The following is a 24,400-nucleotide window of genomic DNA, read 5'->3' as shown; positions in this document are numbered from 1 at the left end:
GATGTCTCTGCTTTTTTTTTTAAAAAAAGCAGAGACATCACCTGGACAGTTACGTCCAGTCAAAGGCAACTATGGGGTTGTGGCGCTCATCTCGCTTTCAGGCCAAGGGAGCTGGCGTTTGTCCACAGACAGCTTTCCAGGTCATGTGGTCAGCATGACTAAACCGTTTCTGGTGCAGAGGGACACCGTGATGGAAACCAGAGCGCACAGAAACACCGTTTATCTTCCTGCTGCAGCGGTACCTGGTCTAAACCACTGAGCCTCTTGGGCTTGCCGATTGGAAGGTTGGTGATTCGAATCCGTGCATTGGTAGTGAGCTCCCATTGCTCCTGCCAACCTAGCAGTTCGAAAGCATGCCAGTGCAAGTAGATAAATAGGTACTGCTGTGGCACGAAGGTCAACGGCGTTTCCGTGTGCTCTGGCACTCATCACGGGGTCCCGTTGTGCCAGTAGCAGTTTAGTCCTGCTGGCTACATGACCCCTTCGTGCACCTTGAATCCATTGGTTCAGGTCCTACTCTCCTTAGCATCTTCCAGGCGACAGCTCTTCGGGTATTTTAAAGATGGCTCTCATATCTCCCTTCAGTCTCCTCTTCTCCAAGCTAAACATGCCCAGCTCCCTCAACCGTTCATCCCAAGGCTTGGTTTCCAGACCCATCATCCTCCTGGTCACCCTCCTCTGTCCACATCTGGCACCCAGCATGCATCTGAGGGCTTGCACCTGAGCTCTGAAGCACTCACACAGCTCCCATTCCACACACCACAGCAATATTTTGAACTGGGGCTCTTGGGTGATTAATCTCTTATTTTAGAAACCTCTGTTGTGATGAGCTTTCACAGTGGCGGAAAGGCTATTCTGCTCTAGAAATGAAAGCAGCCCACGCCCACAGGCTAGAGACCTCCGGGTTAAGTAAATAATTAGGAAGTAAGTGGAGGAGGCCTTGGGCAATAATTTGTTTGTTAAGAAGAGGAGGGACGTAAACAGGTCTCAAATTTTAACTGGGAAAAGCTGGAAGAGGGAGCGTGGGGTGGCGTTCAGCTGATCGCTGGATCAATCCCTCTTCCCAAGGAGCTCTGGGAATTGTAGTTCTGGGACGGGGAATAGGAGGGTCTCCTAAGAACTCTTGGCACCCTCAGCAAACTGCATTTCCCAGATTTTTGTATCTCCCAGAAGCTATGACTGTTTTAAACTGGAATCATAGTGCTCTTAGTGCATGCGTAGGCAACCTAAGGCCCGGGGGTCAGATGCAGCCCAATCGCCTTCTAAATCCGGCCCGCGGACGGTCCAGGAATCAGCATGTTTTGACATAAGTAGAATGTGTCCTTTTCTTTAAAATGCACCTCTGGGTTATTTGTGGGGCATAGGAATTCGCTCATTTATTTATTTTTTTCCAAATATAGGCTGGCCCCCCACAAGGTCTGAGGGACAGTGGACCAGCCCCCTGCTGAAAAACGTTTGCTGACCCCTGTCTTAGTCTATGCAGATGTGCCCTACAGGGCAACAAAAGAGGAACAGGAATAAATCGAAATATTTGTGCTATAAAATATGGCTAACCAGTAGAGTGTGTGCTTTTATTTAAAATGCATCTCTGGGTTATTTGTGGGGCATAGGAATTCATTCATTCCCCCCCCTTTCAAAATATAGTCCAGCCCCCCACAAGGTCTGAGGGACAGTGGACTGGCCCCCTGCTGAAAAAGTTTGCTGGCCCCTGTTCTAAGTGCTCTCTTCTTCCGTGGCTTGCTGCCTCTGACCATGGAAGGCAGAGCTGAGCCATTGTGTCTCATAGCTTCCAATAGGCCTCTCCTTCACCCTGAATTTGCCAGCATCTATAACATGCCCCCCCTTGCTTCCCCAACCGCGATCCTCCCTCCTGCCTCTCCTCCTCCTTCTTCTCCTTCCAGTGGAGCCTCGTTTCCCAAGGTAATCGCTGGTGGGTGAAGGGCTCTTCAAAGGAGCGCAAAGCGGGCAGCCTTTGTTCTGAGACGCGCCGCATTCTGTGTCCCTTGGCTCCAAGGAGGACTTCAGACACCCGGCAGCATAATAGGAGCCGTATTAATAGCTGCCGTCAGGGGAGGAAAAGAGGCTCCTCTTCCTCATCTGGGTCCTCCGACGCCTCTTCCAGCACAATGCCGCTGCTCCTTCACCACGTCGTCTCAAGAAGCGGGCAGACAAAACGGACCGTCTGCCCGGGCGCAGAGAGAAACGTTCACGACAGGGTTGTGTCGTGACTCCGGAGAGCCGAGAAGGAGGGCCGACGAGGACGTGCTGGTGGGGAGGCCAGCACATATTATCAGGACATAATTCTGGCAATATGTTGTTGTTGTTAAGTCGTTGAATCATGTCTGACTCTTCGTGCCCCCTGGACCAGAGCACGCCAGGCCCTCCTGTCTTCCACTGCCTCCCGCAGTTTGGTCAAACTCATGCTGGTAGCTTCGAGAACACTGTCCCACCATCTCGTCCTCTGTCGTCCCCTTCTCCTTGCGCCCTCCATCTTTCCCAACATCAGGGTCTTTTCCAGGGAGTCTTCTCTTCTCATGAGGTGGCCAAAGTCTTGGAGCCTCAGCTTCACGATCTGTCCTTCCAGTGAGCACTCAGGGCTGGTTTCCTTCAGAATGGAGAGGTTGGATCTTCTTGCAGTCCATGGGACTCTCAAGAGTCTCCTCCAGCACCAGAATTCAAAAGTATCCATTCTTCGGCGATCCGCCTTCTTTATGGTCCAGCTCTCACTTCCATACATCACTACTGGGAAAACCATAGCTTGAACTATACGGACCTTTGTTGGCAAGGTGATGTCTCTGCTTTTTAAGATGCTGTCTAGGTTTGTCATTGCCCAGCACAGATTATCAGGACATAATTCTGACAATATAGATATATCTATATATGTATTTACAGTTGCAATCAAAATTATTCACCATTGCAAATCAGGTTCATTATCAACATGTGTAGACTTTCAGCTGTTTGCAATGAGCAAATACAGTCATACCTCGGGTTACAGACGCTTCAGGTTGCGTTTTTTGGGGTTACAGACCGCCGAAACCCGGAAGTACTGGAACGGGTTACTTCCAGGTTTTGGCGGTCGCGCATGTGCAGAAGTGCTAAATTGCGCTTTGCGCATGCGCAGACGTGCCAAATCGCAACCCGCGCGTGCGCAGACATGCCACTGTGGGTTGCGAAAGTCCATCCCGCACGGATCACATTCACAACCCGAGCGTCCACTGTAGTGAGTTGCATTTTCAGCTGAATTTGGGGGAAACCACTCAAAGCCTCTGTCGAGTTGAGCCATTTCAGTTGCTTCTGTTTGCTTTGCTCATTGCAAACAGCTGAAAGTCTGTACATTTTGATAATGAACCTGATTTGCAATGGGAGGGGTGAATAATTTCGATTGCAGCTGTATTTCATGTTTGATGCATACACCATTCTTTTTTCCCCCCTTTAAAAATTATTTCATTATTACTATATTATTGCACTTTCTAGCCAAGACCATGATACATGCAGGTCCCGCTATAAAACGCAATGCGTTTGCAGGAAATTGTTCGTTAGGCGGGCGTTCGCGTAACAAGTCAGCGATTCCGATTGATTCCTATGCAGGAATTGCTAATGCGTTCCCAACCACGAATGTGGACCCCAAAATGAGAAAAGGGAAACCCAGGGAAACCGTCTGAAACTGTGCAGAAGTGAAACAAGGAAGGGGCAAATACTCCCTTATTTTTCTGATCCCACCATGGTTTCCATTGAAACAGCTTCCGCAGACCAGAAAAACACAAAAAAGTGAGGTTTGTTTAAGGCTGATCAGTGCTTTTTTCCTGGGGGGACGCATACCCCTTGACATTTTGTGAATCTAAGTTTGGCCTCATCAAGGGGCAGTATTTCAATATGAGTAGGAAAATGAGAATACCCCTAAACATTTTTTTAAAAGAAAAAAAAGCACCGATTATCTGTTTACAGTACGATATGCAAGCCCAGATGTTTGGATATCTGAACCTGCAGTGTGTATACCAAAGTTTGGGTACTAATTCTTTGTGTTCAGATAAATGAATATTCGTACGAGTGTTTGCATAGCGGGAACTTCGTGTACATCAAACAGCAGGGGGGGGGGGGCAGGAGAGACCTTTAAAGTAAAGTGAGTAGATTAAATATTGTGCTTTGCATTGTCATTCCACAATGTAAAAGCAGAGCCCACCTCTCAATAAATTTGCTTTCTTGAGTTTTATATATTGTGTTTTATCATTAAGCTACTTTGCCAGGTTTTCCTTAACCAATCAGTTATAATGGGTGGGGTCTTTATTTTCAACTTTTTGTGCAATACACTATTTTGCTGCGGTTAGCATGCACAATTCTGAATAACAGCTTGCACATCATCCCTAGCTAACAGGACCAGTGGTCAGGGATGATGGGAATTGCAGTCCCAAAACATCTGGAGGGCCGAGTTTGGGGATGCCTGTTCTTAACTTTCAGCAGCAAAATAATAATAATACCTGTTGCTCCCTCACTTGCCACATGAAAGTATTTGGGCTCGTGTTCACATCATCAGTGTGCCCAGAACAATTCATTGAACTGTTTAACATGTGCATATGGACTCTCCTTAAGGGCAGGGGGGTGTTAACTCTTGCCCTCGCTAACGCCTTCTCCAAGATCTTGTAGTTGAACCAGCATCCTTTTAGTTCAGCCACAAGAGAAGGGATTTATACAGTATATAGTTAGTTTAAGGGGATGCGGGTGGTGCTGTGCGTTAAACCACAGAGCCTAGGACTTGCCGATCAGAAGGTCGGCAGTTCGAATCCCCGCGACGGGGTGAGCTCCCATTCTTCCGTCTCAGCTCCTGCCAACCTAGCAGTTTGAAAGCACCTCAAAGTGCAAGTAGATAAATAGGTACCACTCCGGTGGGAAGGTAAAAGGCGTTTCCGTGTGCTGCTCTGATTCGCCAGAAGCGGCTTAGTCATGCTGGCCACATGACCCGGAAGCTGTACGCCGGCTCCCTCGGCCAATAAAGCGAGATGAGCGCCGCAACCCCAGAGTCGTCCACGACTGGACCTTTACCCCTTTACCTTTAGCTAGTTTAAGATACTGCTCTGTTGCCATTCTCTGCTGCAGACTAGCTTAGCCAGGTGCCTTAGATCTGAGTCTAATGGACCTATGGCAACCAGACCAGAAAAAGAGGACATGTCCTGGAAAAAGTGGACATTTGGCAACCCTGCCTTTAGTCTTCACAACTCCCTCACAGTGGCAAGACCCACCAAGAAGTGTTGCTATGCTCATGAGGCCTGGCACTCCTGAGCAGACCTTGTTTGTTCTGATAAAGTTAACGTCACTTCTTCCGTGTGATTCATTGCCGACACGCTTGTGTCCCCGACTGACGCCTCTCTCCCTTCCCTCCTCAGGTACGGCGTGTGCCGGTACGATGGAAAAGTTTTTCCTGCCTCTTCTGATGCTTGGCACCATGGCGAAAGCTCAGCACTGCCCCGGCCGATGCATCTGCCAGAACATCTCCCCGACGCTGACCATGTTGTGCGCCAAGACGGGCCTCCTCTTTGTCCCGCCCACCATCGACCGGCGGACGGTGGAGCTGCGGCTGACGGACAACTTCATCACCGTCATCCGCCGCAAGGACTTCTCCAACATGACCAGCCTGGTGCACCTCACTCTCTCCCGCAACACCATCAGCCAGATCCTGCCCTATGCCTTCTCTGACCTGCGTGCCTTAAGGGCCTTGCACATGAACAGCAACCGCCTGGCCGCCCTGAAGAATGAACACTTCCGCGGGCTGGGCAACCTGCGCCACCTCATCCTGGGCAACAACCAGATCAGCCACATTGAGCCTTCTGCCTTTGACGAGTTCCTCTCCACCGTGGAGGACCTGGACCTCTCCTACAACAACCTGGAGACGCTGCCCTGGGAGGCCATCGGGCAGATGGTGACCCTCAACACCTTGACGTTGGACCACAACCTCATCGACCACATCGCCGAGGGAACCTTCTCCCAGCTGCAGAAGCTGGTCCGGTTGGACATGACCTCCAACCGGCTGCAGAAGCTGCCCCCGGACAACCTCTTCTTGAGAGCCCAAGTGTTGGCCAACGTGCGTGGGACTCACCCATCCACCTTGACCATCAGCTTTGGAGGCAACCCGCTCCATTGCAACTGCGAGCTCCTCTGGCTCCGTAGGTTGACCCGAGAGGATGACCTGGAGACCTGCGCTTCGCCGGAACACTTGATGGACAAGTATTTCTGGTCCATCCCCGAGGAGGAGTTCATCTGCGAGCCCCCACTCATCACCCGCCAATATTCCTCCAAGGCGTTCATCATGGAAGGGCAAGGCGTCAGCCTCAAGTGCAAGGCGGTGGGAGACCCCGAGCCCTCCATCCACTGGATCGCCCCCGACGGCAAGCTGATCCACAACACCACCCGCACGACGGTCTTCGAGAACGGGACCCTGGAAGTTCTCATCACCACCTTGAAGGACAACGGGGTCTTCACCTGCATTGCCTCCAACGCTGCCGGCGAGGCCACGGCTCCCGTCGAGATCTGCATTGTCCCGCTCCCCTTGCTGGTCAACAACACGGGTCACATGAAGGAGCCCGACCCCGGCTCATCGGACATCACCACCTCTGCCAAATCGGGGGCCAACGACACCAAGAACCACCTGGACAAGAGGATCGTGGCGGCTGACCTGACGTCCACCTCGGTGGTCATCCACTGGCCGTCTGAGCGGCACATCCCTGGCATCCGTATGTACCAGATCCAGTACAACAGCTCCCTGGATGACTCTCTGGTTTACAGGCGAGTGACGTGGGTCGGGGCCCGTTGCACCGTTTGAGTCGCTGCACCGTGGTTGGGGCGGTGTCCATGGCTGCCACGTGGATGGACTTATGGGCTGGGGCTTGTATTGCCATGGGGTATTAATGGGTGGGTGTGGGTGGGTGGGTGTGGAGATAATAATAATAATTTATTATTTATACCCCACCCATCTGTCTGGGTTTCCCCGGCCACTCTGGGCGGCTCCCAACAGAATATTAAAAACACGATAAAACCTCAAACATTAAAAACTTTCCTAAACAGGGCTGCCTTCAGATGTCTTCTAAAAGTCAAGTAGTTTTTTTATTTCCTTGACATCTGGCGGGAGGGCGTTCCACAGGGAGGGTGCCACTACCGAGAAGGCCCTCACTTCTCACAGGGAGGGAACTGCCAGAAGGCCCTCGGAACTGGACCTTAGTGGCTGGGCTGAACGATGGGGATGGAGACGCTCCTTCAGATATACAGGACCGAGGCCATTTAGGGCTTTCAAGGTCAGCACCAACACTTGGAATTGTGCTGGGAAACGTACTGGGAGCCAAAGCAGATCTCTCAGGACCGGTGTTATATGGTCTTGGCGGCTTTTCCCAGTCCCCAGTCTTGCTGCCGCATTCTGGATTAGTTGTAGTTTCTGGGTCACCTTCAAAGGTAGCCCCACGTAGAGCGCATTGCAGTAGTCCAAGCGGGAGATAACTAGAGCATGCACCTCTCTGGCAAGACAGTCTGCGGGCAGGGAGGGTCTCATCCTGCGTACCAGATGGAGCTTTCAGGACCAGTCTTTCAGGACCAGTATTATATGGTCTCAGCAGCCACTCCCAGTCACCAGAGAGAGAGAGAAAACAATGTGGTGCTAGAATTTATCTTCCTATAAGAACAGAGTTACGGAGATGTTGAAGCTGCAGTGATCTATCATGTGAGTTTCCAGCAGGAGGGCTCACTAGGGAGTTGAAATGTATTGAGTTTTTGAAATTGCTCTGCCTCTTCTGAAGTATGGAATCATACTGTTGTGAAGTTGGAAGGGACCCCCGAGGGTCATCCAGCCCAACCCCCTGCCATGCAGGTAAAGGTAAAGGGACCCCTGACCATTAGGTCCAGTCGTGGCCGACTCTGGGGTTGCAGCACTCATCTCACTTTACTGGCAGAGGGAGCCGGCGTACAGCTTCCGGGTCATGTGGCCAGCATGACTAAGCCGCTTCTGGCGAACCAGAGCAGCGCACGGAAATGCTGTTTCCCTTCCTGCCGGAGCGGTACCTATTTATCTACTTGCACTTTGACGTGCTTTTGAACTGCTAGGTTGGCAGGAGCAGGGACCAAGCAACGGGAGCTCACCCCGTCATGGGGATTCGAACCACCGACCTTCTGATCAGCAAGTCCTAGGCTCTGTGGTTTAACCCACAGTGCCACCCGCAGGTATCACAGCAAAATAATCCCTGACAGATGGCCATCCAATCTCTGCTTATAAACCTCCAAGGAAGGAGAGTCCACCAGCTCCCAGTGGAGTCCATTCCACCAGGAAGTTCTTCCTAACTTTGAGTTGGGATCTCCTTCTTGTCATTGGAATCTGTTGGTTCAGGTCATTCCCTCCAGAGCAGCAGAAAACCAGCTTGCTCCATCTTCCACAGGACAGCCCTTCAGGTATTTGAAGTCATCTCTCACCGCATGTGATAAACGTGGGTGGTGCTGTGGGTTAAACCACAGAGCCTAGGACTTGCCGATCAGAAGGTCGGCGGTTCGAATCCCTGTGACGAGGTGCCCTCCTGTTGCTTGGTCCCTGCTCCTGCCAACCTAGCAGTTCAAAAGCACGTCAAAGTGCAAGTAGATAAATAGGTACCGCTCCGGTGGGAAGGTAAACGGCATTTCCGTGCGCTGCTCTGGTTCACCAGAAGCGGCTTAGTCATGCTGGCCACAGAACCCGGAAGCTGTACGCCGGCTCCCTCGGCCAGTAAAGCGAGATGAGCGTCGCAACCCCAGAGTCGGCCACAACTGGACCTAATGGTCAGGGGTCCCTTTACCTTAACCCTTATCCATCTTTCAGATTGGGAAAGGTTATGGAAATCTGATTTGAAATTCTCGGCACATTGTACGCTGAAAGGAAACTATATGAAAATGATGTGCCGGTGGTATTTGACTCCTAGTAAGGTAGGATGCGGGTGGCGCTGTGGGTTAAACCACAGAGCCTAGGACTTGCCGATCAGAAGGTCAGCAGTTCTAATCCCCGCGACGGGGTGAGCTCCCGTTGCTCAGTCCCTGCTCCTGCCAAACTAGCAGTTGAAAAGCACGTCAAGTGCAAGTAGATAAATAGGTTCCACTCCAGCGGGAAGATAAATGGCATTTCTGTGCGCTGCTCTGGTTCGCCAGAAGCAGCTTAGTCATGCTGGCCACATGACCTGGAAAAATTGCAGACAAACGCCAGCTCCCTCGGCCAGTATAGCAAGATGAGCGCCGCAGCCCCAGAGTCGTTTGCAACTGGACTTAACTGTCAGAGGTCCCTTTACCTTTTTTTTATCATGGCATCTCTTAGTCTTCTGAGAGACACGCCATTGAACGTAGGGACTGAGCAACCTCCCACTCAAGTCTCCAAAGAAGTCTACCTAAGTGAGATCACCCTGCGATTTAATTATTTTTTGTTCTTCTGAATGCCTGAGCTATAGTTTCCCCCCATGCATTTTTCCATACAGTTGTCTGAGCTTTTACTCAGAAGTAAACCTCACCGACTTGAGTGGGCCAGACTTTGTAGCTGGTCCTGCAGCCTGCCAGCACAGCCCCATCTTGTGCACTTCTACTCCAAAGTAAGCCTAACAGAGTCCCATTGGGCTTACTCCCAAGTAAGCATGCACAGGCTCGCAGCCCAAATCCATGCAGGTTTTGATCGGCGCACAGCTATTGTTAAATTTCTCGCCGTGTTATGGCATTAGGGATAATCATATGTATTTACAATCTTACGAGTAATTTGACTTAATTATCGTTATGTGGGATGCTAATTTTTGGTGGGTGTTTTTTAAATAGTTATTATTGTTTTCGTAATGGGCTGCCTTCAGCGCTGGCAACAGAGGAAGGGTAGCATAGAAAAAAGATTAATATAAATGAATAAATAAGGCAGGGGAAGGATCTCAGGAAATGTTTTTGCTGGGGAAATGATTCGAAAGTGGGAAGGTTTTTGCAGGAGCTGGGTGAGCAGAGAGGAGAGGGAATAGAGCAGGCAACCCCAACCTTCGGCCCTCCAGATGTTTTGAGACTACAATTCCCATCATCAGCTAGGGATCATGGGAGTTGTAGGCCAAAACATCTGGAGGGCCGAAGGTTGGGGGTGCCTGGAATAGGGAGTGAGGTTGGTGAGAGTTCTGCTGATAACTCCAAGGTTGCAGGTTTGATCCCTGTAAGGGACAGCTGTATATTCCTTTCTTTTCTTTTCTTTGAATTTATTATTTCTTTTTTTGTTTTCAAAATTTTTTATTGGTTTCCACATTTATCACATAGAGGGGGGGAAAGAAAACATTACAAAACACACAACAAGAAAAGGAAAAAGGAAAGGAAAAGGAAAAAAGAAAAACACAAAACAAAATTCTTACTTCAAATCTCTAATTCTCATTACATTGATAACTGATTTCCTCAAACCCCCTCTAACTGAATTTCATTATAACCCCTGTATAGCAGTTCTCCAAATTCATATTTCTAATAATATTCACTCCTTTCATTTACTATCCTCATCTCTTTAATTAATATTCTAATCCTTAAAATTTACTACCACCTACTCTTATTCTGCCCCTAAGCCTATTTGTTACTTCCAAGAATTTTCTAATTATCTTATATCACAATATTTAGCTAAATATTCTTTAAATTTCTTCCAATCCTCTTGTGTCTCCTCTTCCTTCTGGTCGCGGATTCTTCCAGTCAGGTTGGCCAGCTCCAAAGAAATCCAACATCTTCATCTGCCAATCTTCTATTGTTGGTATCTCTTGCGATTTCCAATTTTTGGCTAATAAAAGTCTTGCCATTTTCTTTGAATTTATTATTTCATTAAACTGCGAAACAGCTTACAAACAATAAATAACGACAACAGAACAGAATGCAGCATAATTCAACAATGCAACATAAATCACCTAAAATCCTGTAGAATAGTTAAGAAATTAAGCAATTACAAATTACCAGTGAAACAATCAGAATCTATGAACCGCGGTGAACCAAACAACTAAAAAGATAAGCTAAACAGCCCAAGAACAACAAAAGTCCTATTGTAGGATTCGCAGAGTACAACAATATTCATAAATTAGGAACTAACGAAATAGCAACCCAAAAATAAGCTCAGCAGTCATACCCTTCCCACTCCTTTGACTCACAATCTTAATCTCATTTGTTCTGTTCATTCAAAGACACGTGCACATTCCTGCATTGCCCGGGGTTGGTCTAGATGACCCTCGGGTTCCCTTCCAACTCTCCATGATTCTACGATTTTGCTTGCAGAGCAGGTGCTCCACCACTGACCCACCAGCACGTTCCCCTCCATTTGCCTCCCCGAGGAGATTCCCCGCTTTGACACCCTCCCCTTCCAGAGATCCGACGATCCCGCACATCTTATCTCCTCCACTCCTGCCACCTTGCAGCCATCTCTCGGCAAGGGGAGAGCAGGAGAGGTGGAACAGCTGCCCATACTGGGATTCCCTGCCAGGAATTGTCACAAAGCCAGCAATAAGATTAAAGCAGAGTTCAGGCGCAGAGGCAAGAAAGTAGCCATGAAAGAAGCCTTAAAAACTTCCTCCTTCTGTGCTCAGCATGGCAGCACTAGAATCAGAGAACTGAGGATAATCTATTCCAACCCCCTGCAAGGCAGGAATCTTTCGCCCAATGTGGGGATTGAACCCATAACCTTTAGATTTTTCTTCTTCTTTGGCGATCCCTCATAGCCAACTAAGATTGTCTTCCATAAACACGGCCTTAACAGTGACTGTGGAGGCCAGTTCTGGACCCACACGTCCTTCCACAGTGGGGACATAGGTTTCCAGGCGGGAGTTGATCATGGTGTGGATTTGCCAAGCATGCCTTCCTCTTCGCACGTTTCTCCCTTGCGTCCTGAGTTCAAGTGTCTTCAAAGCCCATGACATCTTTGGTCAAGGCTGTTCTCCAACTGGAGCGCTTGCAGGCCAGTGTTTCCCAATTGTTGGTGCTTATACTACATTTTTTTAGATTTGCCTTGTGACAGTCTTTAAACCTCTTTTGTTGACCACCAGCATTACGCTTTCCATTTTTAAGTTGGGAATAGAGTAGTTGCTTTGGAAGACGATCATCAGGCATCCGCACAACACGACCAGTCCAACGAAATTGATGTTGAAGAATCATTGCTTCAACACAGGTGATCTTTGCTTCACCCAGTACACTGGTATTAGTTTGCCTGTCTTCCCAAGTGATGTGTAAAATTTTCCAGAGACACCGTTTATGGAATCTTTCCAGGAGTTGTAGATTGCATTTATAAGTGGTTTATGTTTCACAAGCATACAGTAAGGTTGGTAGTACAATAGCTTTGTAAACAAGCATTTTGGTTTCCCTGCGAATGTCCCGGTCCTCAAACACTCTGCACTTCAGTCGGGAGAAATCCAAACTTGCAGAGCTCAGGTAATGCTTGATTTCGGCATCAATGTCAGCCCTTGTGGAAAGATAACTGCCCAGGTAGGAGAAGTGATCAACATTTTCCAACGTTGCACCATTGAGTTGGATTGAGTTGGATGTAGGGGAATCGAACCTGCAACCTTGGCACGATTAGCCAACTGAGCTATCCAGTTGTCTAGAACCGGGGGGGGGGGGCTGTGGCTCAGTGGTTAGAGCCCCTGCCTTGCTCACCCAAAGTCCCAGGATCAATCCCCAGCAGCACAGACTCGTAGAAGCACCTGAAACATCATCTGGTCCAACTCCCTGCGATGCAGAAGTCGCTACTCCAGGTAAGCCAGGTAGAGAGCCCTGTTTGAAATCCTATAGAGACTCCGTTGGTCCAAGTAGACAGTACTGAGCTGGATAGACCGATGGACCAGACCGTGCTCTGGTCCATAGGGTCACAAAGAGTCGAACACGACTAAACAACTAAACAACAACAACAGACCGATGGACCGACTTTGCTATAAGGCATAGCTGTCAACCGTCCCTTATTTGGCGGGAAACTCCCTCAGCCCAGCGCCGTGTCCTGCTGCTGTCCCTTATTGATGATGTCCCTTAAATGTCCCAGGTTTCATGCTTGCCCGGCTCGGGAGGGAAGCAGCGGCTCGGGGTCCTCCGCCTCGAGAAAGAGAGAGCGCATGAGCTGCCGCGTCTCCGTCTCTCCCTTTTGCCCCTCAGGGGCACATCGTGAGGAGACGGGTGGCGGCGGGCGGGCAGGCAAGCCCTCTCTTGCGAGACATCTGCCGCGCTGCCAGGGGAAGCCGGAGGTGGCAGGGGAGGCGGCCTGAGGGAGGAGGAAGAGGGGATGGGGAGGGACATAGAAGGGCGGCGCTTCAGCGGCAGCCGCGGCGCCGCAACCGCCTCATACCGGGCTCGCGGGCAGCGTGGGCGAGAGTCCCTCTCCCTCCCTCCCTCTCTCTCGGGCGGGGAAGAGCCGATGGAACTCCTCGCACCAGGACGACGGCAGCCCCGACATGCCGCTTAGCATCCCCTCCAACCAGTGCAGCATCTTAACGTAGTGATTTCCCCCTCTGCATCCCTTTCATAACTCTATTTTTATAAATCATTTGTCCATCCATAGTTCACATTTTTACTACAAGTTTTCTGTCAATCCTACCAATGTATGTAACTCTTGACAATAGCTTTTCAACTAAATTATAAACTTTCCCCATTCTTTATGAAAGAGGTCCTCTTCCTGGTTTCTAATTCTGCCTGTAAGCTTTGCCATCTGGACGTCGTTCATCAGTTTTGTCTGCCCCTCTTCTTTGGTGGGAGTTGTAGACCCTTAGGATCATCTAGTCCAACCCCCTGAAAACATAGTCACAGCAAAAGCAGCATGGCTCCTTGAGTGGCGGGTTGCTGTATAAGCTAAGCCAAAATCCCTTATTTTGGCTGCTGATCCCTTATTTTCGAGGCTGCTGGTCCCTTATTTTCAAATCTGTAAGTTGGCAGCTATGCTATAAGGTCACCTCCTAGGTTCACAGTAAATCATCCTTCTATTCAGAACTGAGATTTTAGTGCATTTTTAGGGGGAGTATCGTAGCTCAGAGCACCTGCCTTGCAAGCCAGCTGTCCCAGGTGTCATTTCTCGCTGTCCGCCGGCTGTTCTGTTGGAAATGTAGCTGCGGTGGCTAAGTAGAACCTCCTTGGATAGGCGCAGTGCATCTCAGAGTGCCAGATGGCGACAAACTTCAGGAAAGGGCTGTGGCCTTCAGGAGCGGCTTGTAGGCATCTCAGAGGCATTGGGGGGCACCTGCCAGAAACAGCATCCTGCCTGGATTTTATGTGCAGTTGAGGTGTTGGCTGTGTCTGATGTCACAGCAGATTAGTCTTCGCCAAATTGGGGCAGAATGCCCAGTCAGCTGCAACCATGGATTATCAGCGGCCTTTGATACAATCGACCATAACATCCTTCTGGACTGTCTAGAGGGGCTGGGAGTTGGGGGCACTGTCATACGGTGGTTCCACTCCTTCCTCCTGGGCCGTGTCCAGAAATTGGTCGTGGGGGATGAGTGTTCAGATCCCTGGGCCCTCACTTGTGGGGTGCCTCAGGGCTCCATCCTTGCCCCCATATTTTTAACATCTACATGAAGCCGCTGGGAGAGATCATCAGGGGGGTTGGGTTGGGCGTTCATCATTATGCAGATGATACCCAGCTCTACCTCTCTTTCAAATCAGAACCAGTGAAGGTGGTGAAGGTCCTGTGTGAGTGTCTGGAGGTGGTTGGAGGATGGATGGCGGCTAACGGATTGAGGTTGAATCCTGACAAGACAGAAGTACTGTTTTTGGGTGACAGGAGGCGGGCTGGTGTGGAGGACTCCCTGGTCCTGAATGGACCAGGTGCACAGCCTAGGAGTCATTATGGACTCACAGCTGTCCATGGAGGTGCAGGTTAATTCTGTGTCCGGGGCAGCTGTCCACCGGCTCCATCTGGTATGCAGGATGAGACCCTATCTGCCTGCGCACTGTCTCGCCAGAGTGGTGCATGCTCTAGTTATCTCCCGCACACATTAAAAACTTCCCTGAACAGGGCTGCCTTCAGATGTCTTCTAAAAGTCAGATAGCTGTTGTTCTCTTTGACATCTGGTGGGAGGGCGTTCCACAGGGGGGGCGCCACCACTGAGAAGGCCCTCTGCCTGGTTCCCTGTAACCTCACTTCTCACAGTGAGGGAACTGCCAGAAGGCCCTTGGCGCTGGACCTCAGTGTCCAGGCTGAACGATGGGGGTGGAGATGCTCCTTTAGGTATACTGGACCGAGGTTGTCCAGGGCTTTCAAGGTCAGCACCAACACTTTGAATTGTGCTTGGAAACGTCCTGGGAGCCAATGTAGGTCTTTCAGGACCAGTGTTATGTGGTCCCAGCGGCCACTCCTAGTCACCAGTCTACCTGCCGCATTCTGGATTAGTTGTAGTTTCTGGGTCACCTTCAGAGGTAGCCCCACGTAGAGCGCATTGCAGTAGTCCAAACTGGAGATAACCAGAGCATGCACCACTCTGGCCAGACAGTCTGTGGGCAGGGAGGGTCTCATCCTGCATACCAGATGGAGCTGGTAGACAGCTGCCCTGGACACAGAATGGACCTGCACCACCGACAGAAGCCACAGGTAGCCTTCTCCTCTCAGAATTTGTCCAATCCTCTCGGAGGCAGTTTCCCAAGGACATGAGGAGAAGCTTGCCCCTTCTCTCCCGATGATTAATTCACCCATTCCAGAGGCGCCATGTTCCGGCAGTGGGAGACAGATGTGGAGACCCGGCGAGACCCTGGTGTGGAGGCCCAGATACCTTGTTTCTTTGAAGGCTGACGCCGGCTAATCCTTTCCGCTGGCAGGATGATGGATCCTGCTCTCTCCCCTCCCCGGCCAGATCAATCCATCTTCCCGCCAGGTCGCCTGGGCCATGTGCGATCTGCGTGTCGTTCCCCCCCCCCGACATATCCTCTCCCCCCCTCCTGTCTTTCCCACCCCCAGAAAATTGCAGCTGTTGGCGACACGGTTCTATAATTCTTGGCTAATTGCCTGCTGCTCCTCAGGCCTCTCCATCACTCGCTTCTGCTAATAAATGGGAACTAATCGAGTGCTCTGCAGAAGTGCGGCACTTCAGCAGTCCATGGACCACTTTGCAAGCCCCCCCCCTCCCTGCCTCTCCCGCCCGGATCCTCTGCATCCCTCGCCTCCCAGGGCGCACAGGAAGGTGCTGAGCATCTATCTTCTCCTGCCCCACCTCTTGTTTAATTTCACTTTATTTTTAATTTATTTATTTGGTTGTTGTTTTTTTCAAATTACAGCTTTACAATCACATATCCAACATACTGGTGGGACGCGGGTGGCGCTGTGGGTTAAAACACAGAGCCTAGGACTTGCCGATCAGAAGGTCGGCGGTTCGAATCCCCATGACGGGGTGAGCTCCCGTTGCTCAGTCCCTGCTCCTGCCAACTTAGCAGTTCGAAAGCACGAAGTGCAAGTAGATAAATAGGTACCACTCTGGCGGGAAGGTAAACGGCGTTTCCGTGCGCTGCTCTGGTTCACCAGAAGCGGCTTAGTCCTGCTGGCCACATGACCCGGAAGCTGTACGCCGGCTCCCTCGGCCAGTAAAGCGAGATGAGCACCACAACCCCAGAGTCGGTCACGACTGGACCTAATGGTCAGGGGTCCCTTTACCTTTACCTTATCCAACATACATCATCATCACCATCACCATCATCATCATCATCATTATTATTATTATTATTATTATTATTATTATTATTATTATTTTAATTTTAATTTCTATACTGCCCTATACCCAAAGGTCTCAGGGTGGTTCACATAAAACATCAAATACAGTCATACCTCGGGTTACAGCCGCTTCAGGTTTTGTTTTTTCGTGTTAAGGACCGCCGAAACCCGGAAGTACCGGAACGGGTTACTTCCGGGTTTTGGCGGTCACGCTTGCGCAGAAGCGCTAAATCGCGCTTTGCGCATGTGCAGAAGCACCGAATTGCAACCCGTGCATGAGCAAATGCGCAGACGCAGGTTGTGAACGTGCATCCCGCACGGATCACGTTCGCAACCCGAGCGTCCGCTGTACATAAAATCAAAACAAAACCAACAACCCAATAATAATAATAATAATAACCCAAAAGAGCCAGCATTTTTTAAAAGGGTATAGGATGTAGATTGAGTCAGGCAAAGGCCTGGTTGAAGAAGAACGTTTTTGCCTGGCGCCTAAAAGTGTATAGTGAAGGTGCCAGGCGAACTTCCCTGGGGAGAGCATTCTACAGACAGGGAGCCACTGCAGAAAAGGCCCTGTTCTCGTTTTGATGCCTTCTCGCAGAGGAGGCACATGAAGAACATAAAAACAAGATTAAAGGAATCTCCTGGACTTCCCCCCTCCCCTTTGTGGTCCTATTCTTAGTCATTTCCTCTTGCATCTTTTATAATAATCCAAATCTTTTACATCTCCCTTATATCCACAATTCAACATTAAACTACAAGTGTTCTTCCAATCCTACTAACAATTTTAACTGCTTACAATGGTTTTTCAGATAATTTCCCCCAATATTTATTAAAATTTTGGACTTCCTGATTTCTGATTTTTCCAGTCCATTTTGCCATTTCAGCATAATCCATCAACTTGATCTGCCATTCTTCACTGGTCAGAACCTTATCTTCTTTCCATCTCTGGGCCAATAATATTCACGCAAACATGGTCGCATACATAAATAGTCTTTTCTGCTCCCTTGGGATTTTGGCACCTAAAATTCCTAAAAGAAAGGCTTCGGGGTTTTTTAAAAGAAAAAGTTATTTTAAACATTTTTTTCCAATTCATTATATACCATTTCCCAACTCCGTTTTAAGGAAAGATGCCAGGTAGGGTTAGAATCATGGAATTGTTGAGTTGGAAGGGACTCCTGAAGGACATTTAGTCCAACCCGATGCAATGCAGGAATCTCAGCTAAAACATCCATGGCAGGTGACCATCCAACCTCTGCATTAAAACCTCCAAGGATGGAGAGTTCACAAGCTCCCAAGAGAGACCATTCCACTGTCGAACAGCTCTTATTGTTGGAAAGTTCTTCCTGACGTTTAGTCGGATTCTCCTTTGGTGCAATGTGAAGCCATTGGTTCAGGTCTTCTGGGCTCAGAGTGGCTGGAGCAAGCCAGTCAGATGTGAGCAAGGATTCTTCAACATCAACGTCATTGGACTGGTCATGTCGTGCGGATGCCTGATGATCGTCTTCCGAAGCAACTACTCTATTCCAAACTTAAAAATGGAAAGCGTAATGCTGGTGGTCAACAAAAGAGCTTTAAAGACCGTCTCAATGCAAATCTTTTAAAATGTAGTATAAGCACCAACAATTGGGAAACATTGGACTGTGAGCGCTCCAGTTGGAGAACAGCCTTTACCAAAGGCATCCTGGGTTTTGAAGACATTCGAACTCAGGACGCAAGGGAGAAACGTGCTAAGAGGAAAGCACGCTTGGCAAACCCTCACCGGGATCAACTCCCGCCTGGAAACCAATGTCCCCACTGTGGAAGGACGTGTGGGTCCAGAATTGGCCTCCACAGTCACTTACGGACTCACTGTTAAGACTGTGTTTATGGAAGACAATCTTACTCAGACATGAGTGATCGCCAAAGAAAAAGAATATAATAATATTATTATTATTATTATTATTATTATTATTATTATTATTATTATTATCAAGAGAAGCAGAAACAAACCTGTTCCATCTTTCATGTGACTTCAGATATTAGAGGATGGCTATCCTATCTCCTCTCAGTCTCCTCTTTTCCAGGCTAAACATGCCCAACTCCTTCAACCATTCCTCATATGGCTTGGTTTCCAGACCCTTAATCATCTTTGTTGCTCTCCTCTGCCATCTCTCAACATAAAAAGGGCTGTCACGTGATAGATGGAACAAGCTTGGTTTCTCCTCCTCCTGGGGGTAGAACTCGAACCCACAGCATCAAGTTACAAGAAAGGAGATGCCGACTAAACATTACTTTCTGACAGTAAGAGCTGTTCAACAGCTGAACGGCCTCCCTTGGGATGTGGTGGATTCTCCGTCCTTGCAGATTTTTAAGTAGAGGTTGGATGGCCATCTGCCATGGATGGTTGAGTTGAGATTCCTGCATTGCAGCGGGTTGGACTAGATGACCCGGGGTCCCTTCCAACTCTACAATTTTATGATTCTGTGAAAGTTACATCATCATCATCATCATCATCATCATCATCATCATCATCATATTTTTTTATTTACACCCCACCCTTTCCGGTTCAAAAACCGGGCTCAGGGCGGCTAACAACAAATTTAAAACACTTTAAAAAACACTTAATTATAAAGACAGCATAAAATACAGTTTAAAAACATGAATGACAATAAAATTCAAAATTGAAAAATCAGTTAGATAATCCCCAGGGCTAGCTGGCTGAATTGGTTCTACTTGGGCCAGCGAGGAGGCCAGGGGAGAATTAGCTGTGGGGTCTCAGAGCGGGTGATCTTCATAAAAGGGGAGGGGGAGGGAAGGGAAGGGAAATAAAAGATCAGTCTGAATTCAAATTAATGGCCAGACGGAATAGCTCTGTCTTACAGGCCTAGCGGAAGGAGGTTAAATCCTGAAGGGCCCTAGTCTCATGGGACAGAGCATCCCACCAGGTCGGAGCCATCACTGAGAAGGCCCTGGCCCTGGTGGAGGATAGTCTGACTTCCTTAGGGCCCGGGACCTCTAAACTATGGTTATTCATGGACCTTAAGGTCCTCTGCGGGGCAGACCAGGAGAGGCGGTCCCGTAGATACGAGGGGCCTAAGCCATGCGAGAATGAGGCCCATGAGAGAGGAAAGGGTGGCTGGGTGCGGTTTCTAACCCTCAATTTGTTTGATCCCAATGTCTCCTTCTCTCCTCGCCCCCCCAGGATGATCCCCTCGTCCAGCAAGACCTTCCTGGTGAACGACTTGGCAGCCGGACGGGACTACGACCTGTGCGTCCTGGCCGTCTACGACGACGGGGTGACGTCCCTGACGGCCACCCGTGTGGTGGGCTGCGTCCAGTTCACCACGGAGGGCGAGGCCACCCAGTGCCACTCGCTTCACACCCAGTTCCTGGGGGGCACCATGATCATCATCATCGGGGGCATCATCGTGGCCTCCGTCCTGGTCTTCATCATCATCCTCATGATCCGGTACAAAGTCTACAGCGGGCAGGAGGAGCACAAGAAAGCCAAAGTCAGCAACGTCTACTCGCAGACCAACGGGAACCAGCCTCACGCCCACGCCCTTCCCCGCTCGTCCTCCAAGGACAAATACGAGACTCTCCAAGAAGTGGCTTCCAAGGAACCTCCTCCGAGGGGGGATGCTGCAGGAGAGGCGCCCAGCCGCCAAGACGTTGCCTTGACGGAGCTGGACAGCCGAGGAGGCTCCAAGTTGGCCACCAGCCTCCAGACGGTGGCCATCTTGTCTTCTGACGAAGGGCAGGCAGAAGGTGCCCTGAGGGGCTCGACGGTTTCCTTGTGCTTGGTCAAGGACACCGGGTCGGGGCCGCCGTTGCGGGCCAAGATGGGCGTTGGTGGCGGCTTGGTGGGATTCCCCACGCGCGAGTTGTCCAGGACTCACCATCACCGGCACTCCTTCGACGGGGACTACTCGCTGTTCCAGAGCCACAGCTACCCGCGCCGGGCACGGACAAAGCGACACATGTCCACCTCCCAATTGAACTCGGACGAGGACCCCCTGAGCCACAGGAGGGTCACTTTTAGCAGCACAGAATGGATGCTCGAAAGCACAGTCTGAAAAGCGGGGTGGCGGGGGCGGGGAGGGGGGACGGACAGACAGACGGACGGACTTGCCGGACGCACAACTCGTTGGGGACAGAGCAACCAAGGAAGGGAGGCAGGGAAGGTGGCCGGGGGGGGGGAGAGAGAAGCAGGCCGAAATATTCACGGAGGGCAAGGGGCGGATCCGGCCCGCCCCCCTTTGCCCCCCAACCTCTTCCGCAATCGACCGCTCGTTTCCAGAATCTTCTGCGGCGGTGCCTTAACCGAGCCACAAAAAGAGAGAGAGAGAGAGAGAGATTGAGAAGGGGAACTGAACCATGATTTTTTCGCTGAAATTGGGAGAAAGTTCGGTTTCCCGGAAAGAGGGAGTTGGGAGAGAGAGAGAGAGATAGGGGGGGCTGTGGATGGTTTTAGGGGTGCCAGTGTTCAAGAACGTTGGGAAAGGGGGAGGGGGTTGGGGGGCGGGAGGCCAAGGAAAGACACATATGCACAGATGACACGAAAAACTAAACAAAGATCCTTTTCTTTCTTTTTTTCCCCTTTCCTCCTCTTTATGCATTAATAACTGTTCCAATAAAAAAAAAAGGAGAGAATTGGGGGGGGGAATTATTTCAGGAGAGAACTGAGCATAAGACCACAGAAAAACTACTACCGGGGTGGTGGTCCGACTTAAGGGAAGGGAGGGGTGGGGGTCCCCCTTCCCATTTGCTGCACACCCCACCCCACCCCCCAGGACCCATGGAGACAATATTCGGTTACTATATTTATTGTATCTGGCTGGTCTAGATAAAAAGAAATTCTGTGTTTGGTGTGTTCATTCATCAGAAAAGTCATTTGAACTCGTCGACCGACACCCCCCCCCCGATTTCCCTGCCTTCGCCCCCATTTCTGCCAGCCCACGCCTCCCTCGCCCAAAATCTATGGTCCTCCATCTCAGCTGCCCCACTTCCAACATTGATGACATCCAGACCCCCCCTTTCCTTTTTCCTTAAAACCTTTGAAATCGACCCTGTTCCCACCCCCATTTAAAGTCATGCAAGACCCCTCCCTCCCTTCTCCCCTGCAACTCCAGCCCCCCAATGCCCTCTTCTAACTCCTACCCAAACCATGACTCTCTTATTTCTTTTCAAGGTCAAACCCCCCCAAAAACGTTTGAGTGTTGATGAACACAAGTTTTTACATTAAAAACCTGTGCCTGCCACACCCGGCCATCGCCCTGACCTCTTTGTCCCCCCCCCCTCGCCATCATCCATTCCCCGCCCTCCCAGTTTCCCCAGTGCCATCCAGCTCCTCTTCCTCCATCACAGGGTGTGGCTGCTTTTTCGGAGGTGATTAAATCTTTTGTGTGTGAACTGCAGCCCAGTCTGGTTTATGTTATTCCTGGGGTGTGGGGGGACAGGATATGGACGGGGGGGGGGAGTTGGAAGTGTTGGCAAACAGGTCCAAGGACGCCCAGGGAAAGGCTGCGTTCGATTTCAATCTAATGCATTTTGCCAGAATCGGAGAACTGTAGAGATGAACGAGACCCCGGGGGTCATCTAGTCCAACCCCCTGCAATGCGGGAATCTCGGCCCAAGAATCCCTGGCACCCAACCTCTTGTTTCAAAGTCTCCAACGACGCAAAGTCCACCGCCTCCCCAGGTCTTCTGTTCCACTGTCAAATAGCTCTCATTGTTGGAAACTTTTTCTTGATACGGTGGTACCTTGGTTGTCGAACTTAATCTGTTCCGGGAGTCCGTTCGACTCCCGGAGCCGTTCAAAAACCAAGGCATTGTTGTAACCAAAATCTGCCCCTTTTCCCTTGTGGGGTATCCAAGAGCCCATGTAGAGTCCTTATGTGGGTTCCCTATTGGTAGGAGGAAAATATTGAGAAGGAAAGCAGCTAGTAAGCCTGATCTTTATTGATCTGTTGCAACAGGGTGCTCCCCTCACACGCAGGAGGCAGGAGGAACCCAGAACAATGGCGCGCAAGGCCTTATATGTTGTTGTTTAGTCGTTTAGTCGTGTCCGACTCTTCGTGACCCCCTGGACCAGAGCACGCCAGGCACTTCTGTCTTCCACTGCCTCCCGCAGTTTGATCAAACTCATGCTGGTAGCTTCAAGAACACCATCCAACCATCTCATCCTCTGTTGTCCCCTTCTCCTTGTGCCCCCCATCTTTCCCAACATCAGGGTCTTTTCCAGGGAGTCTTCTCTTCTCATGAGGTGGCCAGAGTATTGGAGCCTCAGCTTCAGGATCTGTCCTTCCAGTGAGCACTCAGGGCTGATTTCCTTCAGAATGGAGAGGTTGGATCTTCTTGCAGTCCATGGGACTCTCAAGAGTCTCCTCCAGCACCACAATTCAAAAGCATTGATTCTTCGGCGATCAGCCTTCTTTATGGTCCAGCTCTCACTTCCATACATCACTACTGGAAGGCCTTATATAGACTTTTGAAATTGCCACCCTGTAGATCAAGACCACCCCCAGATACATCATACCTACATCACAGAAATGGCGGTCTAAAACAGAAATTTGAATGTTGTTTTTCCTGTTTGCCAGGTTATCCGATTGCCTTTCCTGATAGTCTGTCACCCATTAAAATGCTGATTACCCAATTCCTGTGACAATGGGAAGGCTCCCTGACCCCCCCCCCTCCTTGCAGGGAAAACATTTGGTCAGTTTGGGAATCAAAATGGTTTCAGGTCGGTCTTCCTGGGCTGATCCATGTACGTGCTTGGTTGGTACACTTGTGAACATTACCATATATCTAAGACCTCAAAATTCCTATCATGGCGTGGCTTCCTGTTGTCTTTGTCCATGGAGTTTTCTTGGCAGGGATACCGGAGTGGCTTGCCGGTTCCTGCTCCAGGTGGACCACATTTGGTCAAAACTCTCCACTATGACCTGTCCATCTTGGGTGGCCCTGCACGGCAGAGCTCATAGCTTCTCTGAGTTATTCAAGCCCCTTCACCACGGCAAGGCAGGTGATCCATGAAGGGGATAGATCAAACCGATCCATTCTGAAGGAAATCAGCCCTGAGTGCTCACTGGAAGGACAGATCCTGAAGCTGAGGCTCCAAGACTTTGGCCACCTCAGGAGAAGAGAAGACTCCCTGGAAAAGACCCTGATGCTGGGAAAGATGGAGGGCACAAGGAGAAGGGGACGACAGAGGACGAGATGGTTGGACAGTGTTCTCGAAGCTACCAGCATGAGTTTGACCAAACTGCAGGAGGCAGTGGAAGACAGGAGTGCCTGGTGTGCTCTGGTCCAGGGGGTCACGAAGACTCGGACACAACTAAACGACAACAAAGCGTGGCTTCCAATTGGCTGCAGGAGCTTCCTGCACTCAATCGGAAGCCGCGTCGGACGTTCGGCTTCCAATACCGTTCACAAACCGGAACACTTGCAGTGTTCAGGAGCTGGTTTTTTTGGGAGCCAAAACGTTTGACAACCAAGGTACCACTGTATCAGTTGTCATCTCTGTTCTTGCAGATTGAATCCACTGGTTCTGGTCCTCCCCTCCAGAGCCATTTAAAGATGGCTCTCATATCTCCTGTCAATCTCCTCTTCTCCAGGCTAAACAGACCCAGCTCCCTCAACCGTTCCTCACAAGGCTTGGCTTCCAGAGTCTCCTCTGCACACCTTCAAGCCTGGCACTATCCTTCTTTGACTGCGGTGCCCAGATGATGTGCCCAGTTCACAGTGTACATTTTCTGGGCTTTTAGAGTGGCATGCAAT

At 50.1% G+C, this 24,400-nt stretch overlaps 1 protein-coding gene across 1 annotated transcript in view; it reads left to right on the top strand.

Annotated features, from left to right (window-relative positions):
- Positions 1-21,274, top strand: part of LRFN1 (leucine rich repeat and fibronectin type III domain containing 1) — a 141,098-nt gene extending 119,824 nt beyond the window's left edge. The window contains exons 2-3 of the mRNA XM_083627095.1: positions 5,379-6,774; positions 19,824-21,274. Of these exons, the coding sequence (XP_083483221.1) occupies positions 5,399-6,774; positions 19,824-20,697 (2,250 nt within the window). The 5' untranslated portion in view covers positions 5,379-5,398 and the 3' untranslated portion in view covers positions 20,698-21,274. The remainder of the gene's footprint in view (positions 1-5,378; positions 6,775-19,823) is intronic.
- Positions 21,275-24,400: the final 3,126 nt, after the last annotated feature.

This window comes from Podarcis filfolensis (genome assembly GCF_964270895.1).
Source record: "Podarcis filfolensis genome assembly, chromosome: 8".
Taxonomy (NCBI): domain Eukaryota; kingdom Metazoa; phylum Chordata; class Lepidosauria; order Squamata; family Lacertidae; genus Podarcis; species Podarcis filfolensis.
This window is presented reverse-complemented; position numbering and strand designations above follow the sequence as displayed.